Source organism: Ornithorhynchus anatinus, chromosome 1 (genome assembly GCF_004115215.2).
Source record: "Ornithorhynchus anatinus isolate Pmale09 chromosome 1, mOrnAna1.pri.v4, whole genome shotgun sequence".
Classification (NCBI taxonomy): domain Eukaryota; kingdom Metazoa; phylum Chordata; class Mammalia; order Monotremata; family Ornithorhynchidae; genus Ornithorhynchus; species Ornithorhynchus anatinus.
In genome coordinates, this window is record NC_041728.1 from 137,159,506 (window position 1) to 137,173,523 (window position 14,018).

The 14,018-nt window shown below is 45.5% G+C and overlaps 1 protein-coding gene across 10 annotated transcripts in view; it reads right to left on the minus strand.

Moving 5' to 3' along the window:
* Positions 1–10,733, minus strand: part of TNIK (TRAF2 and NCK interacting kinase) — a 484,943-nt gene extending 474,210 nt beyond the window's left edge. For all 10 annotated transcript variants that reach the window (XM_029061407.2, XM_029061401.2, XM_029061394.2 and 7 more), the window contains exon 1: positions 10,175–10,733. In XM_029061407.2, the coding sequence (XP_028917240.1) occupies positions 10,175–10,231 (57 nt within the window). In that variant the 5' untranslated portion in view covers positions 10,232–10,733. The remainder of the gene's footprint in view (positions 1–10,174) is intronic.
* Positions 10,734–14,018: the final 3,285 nt, after the last annotated feature.

The window sequence follows — 14,018 nt, forward strand, 5'->3', positions numbered from 1 at the left end:
TCAACCCTACCCGATATGGCTAGTAAGCTTGTGGCATCCGCACGCTGTGTACATCATCATCAGCGGTATTTATTGAGCACTTACTATGTGCAGAGCTCTGTACTACATGCTTAGTATCACATGCTTGATTGAACTTATCAATCAATGAGATTTATCGAGCACTTACTGGGTGCAGAGCTCGGGACAGTACAATACAAAGGAGTTGGCAAAACAAGTTCCCTGTCCACAATTAGATTACAAAATGATTATTATAGTAATAATAATAATTGTGATTTTTGTTAAATTGCTTACTATGTGACTAGCACTGTACTAAGAAGTGCTGGGGTAGATACAAGATCATCAGGACCCTCTCGGGGCTCACAGTCTAAGTAGGAGGAAGAATACATATTGACTCCCCATTTTGTAGATGAGGGAACTGAGGCACCGAGAAGTGAAATGACTTGCCCAAAGTTACACAGCAAGTAAGAGGCAGAACCAGAAATAGAACCCAGGTCCTCTGACTCCCAGCCCTTTCCACTAAGCCACACTGCTTCTCTAGCTTACAGTCCACAGACTTATGAGTGACATCTTCTAAAACTTCTGTGATCCCCTGTGGTTTGTTTGGGGGGGGGGGTTTGGTGTTCAATGCAACCTACTAACACGTATACTTTGAATAGATAAAAGAACAGAAATTCTATGTGGGGGGGCATTCTGTGTTTCCAATGATACAACTGAAACTGGAATGAGACTATATTTATTGAAAATTGCTAGAGCCAGGGAATAGAGCAGTCCGACTTGTGCTGCCAAGGTTCCAATCTCATGGATTAAAAGAAAGCTATTATAATGAAAAAGCATTCTTTCTGTAGGAACAGAAAATTACGACTGGGATTCATCCAAAGATGGCCCTTTTTCATGGTACCATCTCCCGGAACAGCCAACTCCAGGAACCTCGGCTCCATCCGTTGCATGGATGGTCAGAAGAGTGATGGTTTAAAAATGAAATTCTCCATAATTTTTCCCAAGGTCATTTTTTGTCCATTATTCATTCCTCCTTTAAAAAGATATCAAAATAAGGGCCTTTATCAATGGGTTTACTAACTAACCACTACTTTGCCTTTCATTTCCTTAACTACTCTGGTGAGCCTACCTATATTTTTTTCCCTCAAAAAGACACAGACTCGCAGGCTTAAATAACATGTAAAAACCATGGGGACAGGCACACCTTATAAAAATTACAATTTCAAGCTTCAGATGACAATCATTCTGAACTGGAACATTGGGGTTCTGAAGGCAGCCATTTTACAATATAAGCATTTCCTACGATGCAATACGATACAAGGATTTCCACTCTAGACTCTGAGCTCGCTGTGGCCAAGGATTGTCACCCATTGTTGTATTGTACTTTCCCAAGCACTTAGTACAGTGCTCTGCACACAGTAAGCACTTAATACATATGACTGAATGAATGAAGACAAGTCATAGGTTCCTTCCTTTTTCACAGGAATCAAGACTTTCTTCCAAAAAACTTTGAAACAGAGGTTCATTTACAAATACACTCAGGAAAATCAGAGAGATGGAGAATTTACCAAGTAAAGGCCTCAAAATATTGCTATAGCTCCTCCAGGAGGCCTTCCAAAACTAAGCCCCCCTTTTCCTCTGCTCTCCCTCCCCTCCCCATTGCCCCCACTCACTCCTTCTGCTCTACCTCCCTGCTCCAGAGCACTTGCATCTATGTATATAAAGAAGCAGCGTGGCTCAGTGGAAAGAGCCCAGGCTAGGGAGTCAGAGGTCATGGGTTCTAATCCCAGCACTGCCGCTTGCCAGCTGTGTGACTTTGGGCAAGTCACTTCACTTCTCGGTGCCTCAGTTCCCTCATCTGTAAACAACCTGATCACCTTATATCCCCCCAGCACTTAGAACAGTGCTTTGCACATAGTAAGCACTTAACAAATACTACTATTATTATTATTATTATATTTATGATTCTATTTATTTTATTAATGAAGCCATTAATTCTATTTATTTATATTGATGCCAGTGATGCCTGTTTACTTGTTTTGATGTCTGTCTCCCCCTTCTAGACTATGAGCCCATTGTGGGAAGGGATTGTCTCTGTTGCTGAATTGTACTTTCCAAGCGCTTACTACACTGCTCTGCACACAGTAAGCACTCAATAAATACGACTGAATGAATGAACTGTACAGGAAATTCATAGGCAGGATAAATTTCCATGGAAAATCATCCCTGGATCTTTCTCTGAACCTTCAGGATGGTACTTTAACTCAGATTAGATCATGTTGAGGTATCACTAGATGGAAGAACATGATGGTATTAAAGGTATCTTTCTTTTTAAAAAAAAAATCATATACGAGCCAGGCACTGTACTGAGCACTGGGCTAGATACAATCTAATCAGTTTAGACACAGTCCATGCCCCACGTGGTGCTCACAGCTTTAATCCCCATCATACGGATGAGGAAGTTTAGGTACAGAGACATTAAGTGACCTGCCCTAGGTCACAAAACAGACAAGTGGCAAAATGGAATTAGAACTCAAGACTCCTGACTCATACTCAAATTTTACGGTATTTATTAAGCATTTATTCATTCAATCGTATTTACTGAGCACTTACCGGGAGCACTTGTACTAAGCACTTGGGAGAGTACACTATAAAAATAAACAGGCACATTCCCCGTCCACAACGAGCTTATATTCTACTGGGGGACTTATGTGTCAAACACTCTTCTAGGTGCTGGGGTACATGCAAGTTAATTAAAGTTGGACACAGCCCCGTCCCACATAGGGCTCACAGTTTAAGTAGGAAGGAGAACAGGAGAACTGAGGCAGAGTGAAGTGAAGTGACTTGCTCAAAGTCACACAGCAAGCAAGTGGCAAAGTGTTCTTTCCATTAGGCCACGCTACTTAGAACCACTGAACTGAACAGTAGTCATGCAGTTGGCTGCCTCTGATGTGACGGGAATCAGTAAATACTCAGTCACAACCAATCTCATCCTACCGTAGGTGGCAAAATTTCCACCATTAAAAGACAAACCAAACAAGGAGATAGTGAAATCTTAATTTATACAGACACACTCTAGAGAAGAGCAGCTGGTAATGTTACCATTTTCTGCATATCAATGAGCTGTGCAAATATGAAAACAAAAGAATGGCTCTCTTTCTTGGGAAAGAATACTCTGTACTATTCATTAGCAAATATATCCTATGGCCTTCTAGGCAGATAACTAAGGAGAGAGCAAACCATGACTGACATATTAGCTGAAGATTACTCTGGTTAAGATGAAGAATGAACACTTTGATATTCTGATAACTTTGAAAACAGCCCATCCTGTTAGTAGGTAGGTGCAAAGAATAAAAATAAAAAATTTAAAAACTTCTGAAAAATCATAGTTGATTTTTTACTTAGTAAGAATACTGTCCTGATGTTGCCACCTCTGTTCAATAATAACAATGTTGGTATTTGTTAAGTGCTTACTATGTGCACAGCACTGTTCTAAGCGCTGGGGTAGATACAGGGTAATCGGGTTGTTCCATGTGGGGCTCACAGTTAATCCCTATTTTACAGATGAGGTAACTGAGACACAGAGAAGTTAAGTGACTTGCCCACAGTCACACAGCTGACAAGTGGCAGAGCCAGTATTCGAACTCACGACCTCTGACTCCCAAGCCCGTGCTCTTTCCACTGAGCCACATTGCTTCTCTATATATGATCCTATGAAGATTTTTGCAACTTCCTCAAATATTAATAATTCCAACACTGCTACCCTACTCAAAATTACAGGGTCAAATTCAATCAAACACTCGTTTACATTATGGAAGATTGATTTGGCTCCGCCGTTAGTCAGCTGTGTGACCTTGGGCAAGTCACTTAACTTCTCTGTGTTCCTCAGTTACCTCATCTGTCAAATGGGGATTAAAACTGTGAGCCCTACGTGGGACAATCTGATCACCTTGTATCCCCCAGCGCTTAGAACAGTGCTTTGCACATAGTAAGTGCTTAACAAATACCACACTTTATTTGTGAAGATTTTCTTTTGAGCACTCAAATGAGTGGATTTTTAAGACTATGTCTTCTGAACCTAATTCACTGTACTCATCTTTTCCCTTCCACCTATTCCTTCTACACATATACACCCCAAAATAATCAATGAAACTAGGCTGAAAAGTGATTAAAGGGCAGGAAAGGAGGAAAAATACTCTAAGCAGGGGTGATGCCAGAGACTAAGCCAGTCCGAACTGCTTCTTCATAATCCTGATAAAATTTCAGTGGTCTGTGGGTATGGGAGCCAGAATGCTCCACTCGGGCAAAATGGGTGGAAGCAGTTATTTTAGGAGTCCAAAGGGAGTTTCATAGGGACAGTAGGAGCTTTTAGTTATATTTTTGTCTGGGTCATTCCCTCTTTGCATCTCAAGACAGAGGGGATTTGTAGGCCAAAATTTAACTAGCTAAAATGTAATCTTCTTAAAGTGCATGACATTGTGTGTGCTGATAGGATACGAACTTTCCTGAAAATGCGCTTGGATCCATATCCTTTGGATATCATCCATCCCATAGCACTTCTGTACTTATCTGTAAATTGTTATTTATATTGATGTCTGCTCCCCCTCTAGACAGAAAGCTCATTCTGAGCAGGGAACGTATCCACCAACTCCATTGCACTGTACTCTCCCCCAAGAGCTAAGCACAATGCTCTGCACCAAGTAAGTGGTCAAAGAATACCACTGATTGATTGATATGCATGTGTTACAGAAATTATTTCAACTGAAGGAAAATTAAAAATGAGACTGGCAAATTTTGTACCTTTGATATTCTGAGATATAGGAAATTTACTTTTAAACCTCTGACAGACTGCATTTTTTTAATCCTCGAAAATAATGGTATTTGAAAGTACATACGATGCACCATGAACCGTACTAAGTACTAACCGATTACTAAGGTAAACAGATTGGACACGGTACCTGGCCCATCTGGGGCTCATGGGAGCAAGGACAGATGTTGAATCCTCATTTTACAGATGAGGAAACTGAGGCACAGAAAAGTTAAGTGATCTGTCCAAGGTCACAAAGCTGGCAACCGGCAAGGCCGGATGAGAACCCAGCTCTTCAGTCTCCTAGGCTCACGCTGTTTCCAGTCCTTGTGGACAAAGAACATGTCTACCAATTCTGCTGTATTATATTATCTCAAGCACTTAGTATAATGATAATAATAATTGCGGGATTTGCTAAGCGCTTAATATGTCTGATCGCTGGGGTGGATACAAGCACTCTGGGTTGGACACAGTCCCTGTCCCACGGGGGGGCTCACCATCTCAATCCCCATTTTACAGATGAGGCAACTGAGGCACACAGAGGTAAAGTTACTTGCCCACAGTCACACAGCAAGGCAACTGGTAGAGCCGGGATGAGAACCCATGACCTTCTGACTCTCAGGCGTGCACTCTATCCACTAGTACTTGAGTGCATTAAGCAATCAAGAAACATCATTGATCATCATATGCATATCCACAATCTCATTTTATATTTGCATCCCCAATTACATGGTAGTCTTTCAGTATTCGCAGGCATTTTGTTTGTTTGTGGTTCTGCCCATCCGTGGGTGGACCGACACTAATGGCCATGGTGACGGCAGCAGGCCCCAGCCCTACCCCCCACCCACCCCCACCCTTCCGGATACCATATCTTTGGTCACCAGGAGCCACAGCCCCACCTCTTTTTCCTCACTAGCCACCTCTCCTCTCTCCTTAGAAGGCTTGGACAACCTCGAGTTGTTGGATAATCTTCCTTCTGCTTTAAGTGCCCAGCCATTGGATGCAGATGGTTTGCGTTCCTTTGCTTCATTCGCCAGGACTTCTCTACCACCCCCCCAAACACCAAGAGATTCTCCTATTTGCCTTTTGCTCACTATTTCAATCCTTGACACTTGAAAAAGTATGTACTGTATAAATGAGTCTGGAAATATGAGATCGGCTTTTATTTTCCCATCAACAAAATTTCACGAACCTTAAGAAATTACTATTCGCTGCCAAGTTTAATAAATACTGTAAAAAAAAAATATAATGGGCTCAAGGCAGCAAATTTGATCTTTATTACTTACTTGACCTCTGTGGAAATAATTGGAAGTTTTAAACATATTAGTTACCTCTGTTAAATCTATGAACTGTTTTAAATGCTAAATGAATTTGACTTAGGGGATCCGTTTTTTAACACGAGGGGATCTTGCTGAAAAGCTACCATCTCTTACATAATTCAAATGTAAGGAGTGACAACCTGTGTCTTTGGTTTAAATTATGCAATGTTGCTATTCTTGGAATACTTAGAGTCCATCTAGGAACAATAATGATAATAACAATAATAATAACAATAATAATGGCATTTGTTAAGCACTTACAATGTATCAAGCACTGTTCTACATGCTGGGGTAGATGCAAGGTATTCAGGTTAGACTCAGGCCCCGTCCCACGAGAGGCACACAGTCTTAATCCCCAAATTACAGATAAGATAATTGAGGCCCAGAGAAGTGAAGTGACTTGCCCAAGGTCACACAGCTGACAAAAGGAAGAGCCAGGATTAGAACCCAAGTTCTTCTGGCTCCCAGGCAAGCGCTCCATCCACTAGGCCATAGTACTGTTATTTCTAAGGCACTTACTGTATGTGTCAAGCACTGTTCTAAACCCTGGGGAAGAAACAAGAAAATCAGGTCAGACACAGTCCCTGGCCCACACAGGGCTCAAAATCTAAGTAGGACGGAGAACAGATCTTGAATCCCCATTTTACAGATGAAGTAACTGAGGCAGAGAAAAGTTAAGACAGCTGATCGCAAGATCGCCAAGACTGCACAGCAGGCATGTGGGGGAGCTGGGATTAGAAGAATTCAGGTTCTCTGACTCTCTGGTCCATAATAATAATAATTATTGTGGCATTTGTTAAGCATTTACTATGTGCCAAGCACTGTTCTGAGCACTGGGGTAGATACAAGGTAATCAGATTGTCCCACGTGGGGCTCACAGTCTTAATCCCTTTTACAGATTAGGTAACTGAGGCACAGAGAAGTTAAATGACTTGCCCAAAGTCACACACTTAATGAGTGGCAGATCTGGGATCAGAACCCATGACCTGTGACTCCCAAGCCCATGCTCTTTCCACGAAGCCATGCTGCTTCTTTCCACTAGGCTATGTTGCTCCTCGGAACATGGGTCAAGGACAAAAGGAGACAGGCAGAGACCATATTGTAGGGGGAGTGGTTTTAATACATCTGGCCTCACCCCAGAGATTGACTTAGGTTTCATAAAACTAGCTGTGCAAACTGAAATGTCACCAAAACAGCAAGGGACTTTGGCTGCTGCAATCCATCCCTAAAGTGCTTAATAAATACCATAATTATTATTACTATTTTATTATTATTATTTAATTACTGCCCAGTGAGATCTGGGCATCATCACTAGGATCAAGCATTCAGAAAGGTATCTGGTTTGGACAGGTTCCCTGATGAGTTTGGGGGAAAAAAATAAGATTTGTTTTTCATCAGGACAATTCCATATTTCTTAATTTGGGAGAGCGAGGGTAATCTTCCTCCTGTAAAAATTCGAGTCTCCAGCTTTCCCTCCTAAATCACCCCACCCAAACCTTTATCATGGGCCTGAACAGTCATTCAGACCTCAAAAAGGATCATACCAGGAAGCTCAGCATTAAGCCCTTACTGAATACATTTTTGCCATATACTGTACTATACTTACCCTTAATCTCAACCAGGAGTGCTTATGCAGCTGCACTCTCAGATGCTGCTTCTCTTCTCCCCCCCACCCCCAGAATGCTATTACGAGAAATAGCCCGATTCAAACTGTAATACAGTGTGCAATTTCTGTGTGGGTCAAATTCATCATTCTGAAATGTAGTTATCCGAAATGTGAAGACACTCAAGGGCCAGTCCTCCTAAAAGGCTTAATATAGACTTTTTTCCTGATTTTAAGTGTCACTCAAAGTCTTCCTTTCAGGAAAAAAAAAAGTTCAAATGGGCATCATCCAAATTTAATGCACTCTAAATTCCCGTGAGATGGTTAAAAATCAGGTATAAGGAAATGACACCATGAATATTCCCTAAAATAACCTTCCATTTTCCTAAGAGAACAAGCAGTTTCATTGTTCGAGTGCATGATCTTGGTATTCCAATTTTCTCCACACCTTGAAGAGCTAAGTAATCTCATTAATTTGTACAGATATTCTGCTAGAAGCCCACTGTGCTGAAAATAGGGCAAATTAATCCAGACATTTCATAAAGCACTTGCACTGAAGCAACCTGTATTTTTGTAAAGGGGCTGGGAGGTGGAAGGAAAAGTGTGGGAGCTGTTCTTATTAATTCAGCATTTGATGCCACTCGGATGGAATAAGCAGTTTTACTGTAATAAAGTATGAATGAGGTTTTTCAGCCCAGCCACCCAAACGATCACATCCACGCCGGATGCTACTCCTACCCTGGTTCCTACGGCTTGCTGAAACCTCATCTTGAGACCCCCCTAAAATAGCCCAAAAGTAGCTAGAGAGAAGGCTGGGGAGAAGGCCAACTAAAAGCAGGATGTAGGCATTGTAATAACGACCCTTTAAAAGAAAACAAAACAAAAAAAAGAGACTGAAGGGAGAGGAGGATTTTGTGATAAAAGATAGAGATGTGAGACAATACTTTGGGGTTTTGCATCGGTTTACAATGTGCTCTCCACAGGGTCACTAAGCCAACCCCTTGTCTGCACATCTGCGTTAATAACCACCATCAATTCAGGTCTAGTCTCCCAGGGTCAGGAAAATAGATGCACTTGCTATTTTTTTTTCTCATAGGCGAGGTCGATGAGCATTTTTTAATGACTTTGAATCCAATCCTAGCCCTTCTTTTCCTTTCCCCACCGCCTACCTCAAATCCGGCAGGCGGCTTGTAATTAAAATGGCAAGAGAGGCCATCCTTTTCGGTTAAAAATGTGCCTGGTCTAGGAATGGGGGAGAGAGCACTGGGAATTTTTGATGCTCAGATTTTACAACAGCAGCAAAATGGATCCTGGAACAGTGATGTCTCAGTCAAGAGAGTGCCAGCATCTGAGTCAGTCAGCATGATGAAAGTGAATGAAAACTGGAGGGGCAACTGCTCTATACAAAGAATTCGCCCACATATTAGAGGACCAAATTCCACCCATTTTCCTCCATCACCCTCCAACCTCATCAACACACCCTTAGCTATCCTGTGTCCTGGGGAAAGCCTCCCAGGTCCCCGGGTGGACTCTATTTCACCTGCTTAGTCCTGTCAAAAAAAAACTGAAATGCCAACCAGGAAAGTAAGGAGGCCCCAGGCAGAGTTGCAAAAAAACCCAAACCATCTGTAAAAGGTGGTGGTTGGGAACAGCTGGAGGCTGGGAGAGGGGAGCTGGAGAAAGAAAGAAAAAGGGGAAGGGGGGGGGGGGGGTGTTGCCATCTAGAATAAGATCAGACGATCAATAATTGCCACCTTGGAGCGATGGGGTTGGCTTCGGATTGACAACCCACCTCGCAACGGGCTACATTGCAATGCCATCTTGCAGCTAGGCTTTGCCTCCAGTGGGAAAATCCTCGCCTCCGGCTTGCCCCTTTTTAAAATCATTTCTGCAAAGGAGAAAACCCTCGCCTTCCATCACTCCCCGGTCAGTCCGGTGATTCCGATTTGTCCATTCCAAGCGCTCAGTCCGGTGCTCTGCACATAGTAAGCGCTCAATAAATACTATGGAATGAATTCAGCCCGGCCCAGGAGGGTCCGTCAGGGCAGCTGCATCCACAGTGCTTGGCACACAGTAGGCGCTCAATAAATACGGCTCATCCTCATCATTCCGAGGAGTTTGTCGCTTCCACCCGGTGGGGGGACGAAAGTGGCCTAAAGCGGGTTTTAAGGCAAAAAAACCCCAAAACCCCAGCGGTGTGCAAAGAGCATCGGTGACCACTCTGCACCCCCTCCAAAGGGCAACCGTGCACACACACTCACACACACGCACACACCATCTCCCCAAGAGGAGCTGCCACCCCAAATGCACACGCACAAAGCGTTTGCACACCAGCCCCCATCTGCAGCTGAAAGCCCGGCCGGGCTCTCTCCGCCCCCATCACCTCGCCTCCGTAAATAATAATCATGCTAATAAATACTACTACTACTAATAATCCAATCGACTCACCCTCAGGGCCGAGAGATCGATCTCATCGAGGCTGCGAGCCGGGGAGTCGCTCGCCATGTTTACTTCTGGGCCGGCGAAATGGACCCCCGGGAAGGAGGAGAACAACAACAACAACAACAACGATGGGCACGGTCTTCCCCCTTCGATCCCACCGACGTCTATTTGACTCCCGTCCTCATGCGGGGGGTGGCACGGAGGGGGTTCCCTTCCCGCCTGCCGCGGGAGGGAAAAATGAGGGTGATGATGATGATGATAATGATGATGATGATGATGATAACGATAATGAGCTCCGCCGGGGTGGCCGGGCCAGTCCTTTTTCTCCTTTTGGCTGCTGCTGTTCGGGCCAGTCCTTTTTCTCCCTTTTTCTCCTCTTGGCTGCTGCTGCTGCTCCTCTTTTCCCTGCTCCTCTTTTTCCTGCTCCTCTTTTTTTTTTCCTGCTCCTCTTTTTCCTGCTCCTGGATCCGGAGCAGGGCTCGGGATGCCGAGGGTTTGCGGGTGTATTTCCCCGGGACCCGCTGCTGCCTTTCGGCGTGGATGGCGGCTGCGGCGCCTGCAAAAATGAGACCCAGCCCCTCCCCCGCCAGCTGTCAATCACGCCTGCCTCCAGGGGGCGTGGCCTCGTCCGCCCCGCCCCGGGGGGCGTGGTCCTAGGAGGCGGGGCTTAGGCGCGGAGGGAATTCCCATTGGCTGGGAGGATGACGGACATCGGAATCCGCCGCTCCGATTGGTGGAGGCCGGGAAGCGGCGGGGGCGGCTTGGGGAGGTGGAGGGGGCGTGGCCTTTCCCTCCAGGGGGCGTGGCCTCTGTCCCCGGGGGCGGGGCTTCCCGACCCTCGCCTCCGCTGCACCAGCGCCTTAAAATGCACTCGACCAATCAATCGATCGTGCTTGTTGAGCGCCTACTGTGTGCAAAGCACTCCGCTAATAGCCGGGGAGGGAGTACCCTGTCCCAATAAACCGACACTTGTCCACAACGAGCTCATTTATTGAGCGCCTTCCACGCGCCGAGCACTGTACTAAGCGCTGGGAAGAGTTCCAGGTCCCACTTGCCCACAACGAGCTCTATTATTGAGCGCCCTCCACGCGCAGAGCACTGTACTAAGCGCTGGGGAGAGTACCAGGTCCCACTTGCCCACATTGAGCTCATTTATTGAGCGCCTTCCACGCGCCGAGCACTGTACTAAGCGCTGGGGAGAGTACCAGGTCTCACTTGCCCACAACGAGCTCATTTACTGAGCGCCTTCCACGCGCCGAGCACTGTACTAAGCGCTGGGGAGAGTACCAGGTCTCACTTGCCCACAACGAGCTCATTTACTGAGCGCCTTCCACGCACCGAGCACTGTACTAAGCGCTGGGGAGGGTACCTTGCCCCACTTGCCCACAACGAGCTCATTTATTGACCCCTTTCCGCGCGCCAGAGCACTGTAATTAATACTGGTATTTGTTAAGCGCTTACTACGAGCAGAGCACTGTTCTAAGCGCTGGGGGAGATACAGGGTCATCAGGTTGTCCTACGTGAGGCTCACAGTTAATCCCCATTTTACAGATGAGAGAACTGAGGCCCAGAGAAGTGAAGTGACTTGCCCACAGTCCCACAGCTGACAAGTGGCAGAGTCGGGATTCGAACCCATGACCTCTGTCTCCCAAGCCCGGGCTCTTTCCACTGAGCCACGGTACTAAGCGCTGGGGAGAGTACCCTGTCCCAATAAACCGACACTTGTCCACAACGAGCTCATTTATTGAGCGCCTTCCGCGCGCAGAGCACTGTACTAAGCGCTGGGGAGAGTACCAGGTCCCACTTGCCCACCACGACCTCATTTATTGAGCGCCTTCCTGGCGCAGAGCACTGTACTAAGCACTCGAGACAGCACCCTGTCCCAATAAACAGACACATGTCTACAACGAGCTCATTTATTGAGCCCTTTTCTCGCGCAGAGCACTGTACTAAGCGCCGGGTAGAGTACCAAGTCCCAATAAACAGACACATGTCCACAACGAGCTCATTTATTGAGCCCTTTCCGCGCGCACAGCACTGTACTAAGCACCCGGGACAGTACCATGTCCCAGTAAACAGACCCAAGTCCACCACGAGCTCATTTATTGAGCGCCTTCCTCTCGCAGAGCACTGTAATAATAATAATGTTGGTATTTGTTAAGCGCTTACTATGTGCCGAGCACTGTTCTAAGCGCTGGGGTAGACACAGGGGAATCAGGTTGTCCCACGTGGGGCTCACAGTCTTAATCCCCATTTTACAGATGAGGGAACTGAGGCACAGAGAAGTTAAGTGACTTGCCCAAAGTCACACAGCAGACAAGTGTACTAAGCACTGCACCATGTCCCAATAAACCCACACAGGCCCAAAATGAGCTCATTTATTGAGCTCCCTCCTCGTTCAGAGCACTGTACTAAGCGCTTGGGAGATCATTTCAAAGACTCCTTTAATAATGCCATTTCTTGGTTTTTATCATTTGCATCGCAGAGTAAGCGCTCAATACATGCCATCGATGATGATGATGAAGAGAAGCAGCGTGGCTTACTGGAAAGAGCACGAGCTTGGGAGGCAGTGGTCGTGGGTTCTAATTCAGACTCCGCCTCTTATGTGCAGTGTGACCTGGGGCAAGTCACTTAACCTCTTTGTGCCTCAATTCCCTCATCTGTAAAATGGGGATTAAAAGTGTGAGCCCCTCGTGGGACCACCTGATTACCCTGTAATAATAATAATAATAACAATGGTATTTGTTAAGCGCTTACTATGCGTCAAGCACTGTTCCAAGCGCTGGGGTAGATATACTACTACTACTACTACTACAACTACTACTATTAATAATAATAATAATGGTATTTGTTAAGATCTTACTATGCGTCAAGCACTGTTCCAACCACTGGTGTAGGTATAATAATAATAATAATAATAATAGTGGTATTTGTTAAGCGCTTACTATGCGTCAAGCACTGTTCTAAACGCTGGGGGTGGTTACAAGGTGATTAGGTTGTCCCACGTGGGGCTCACAGTCTTCATCCCCATTTTACAGATAAGGGAACTGAGGCCCAGAGAAGTGAGGTGACCTGCCCAAAGTCACACAGCTGACAAGTGGCGGACGGGATTAGAACCCACAACCTCTGACTTCCAAGCCCGAGCTCCTTCCACTGAGCCATGCTGCTTCTCTAAGGTGACGAGGTTGTCCCACGTGAGGCTCCCAGACTTCTTCCCCATTTTACAGATGAGGGAACTGAGGCCCAGAGAAGTGAAGTGACTCGCCCAAAGTCACACAGCTGACAAGTGGCAGAGTCGGGATTAGAACCCACAACCTCTGGCTCCCAAGCCCGGGTTCTTTCCACTAAACCGCGCTTAACAAATACTATAATTATGTTGATGGTATTGATGATGATGTCTTGTTTTGTTTTGTTCAGTTTTGCTTTGCTGTCTGTCTCCCCCGTTTAGACTGTGAGCCCGTTATGGGGCAGGGATTTTCTCTATCTGTTGCCCAATTGTCCATTCCAAGCGCTTAGTACAGTGCTCTGCACATAGTAAGCGCCCCAAAAATACTATTGAATGAATGAATGATGCCTCCCTACTCGTTTTATTTTGCTGTCTGTCTCCCCCTTCTAGACTGTGAGCCCGTCGTTGGGCAGGGATTGTCTCTATCTGTTGCCAAATTGTCCATTCCAAGCGCTTAGTACAGTGCTCCGCACATAGTAAGCGCTCAATAAATACTACTGAATGAATGAAAGATGCCTCCCTACTTGTTTTGTTGTTCTGTCTCCCCCTTTTAGACTGTGAGCCCGTTTCTGGGCAGGGATTATCTCTATCTTCTGCCAAATTGTACATCCCAAGCGCTTAGTA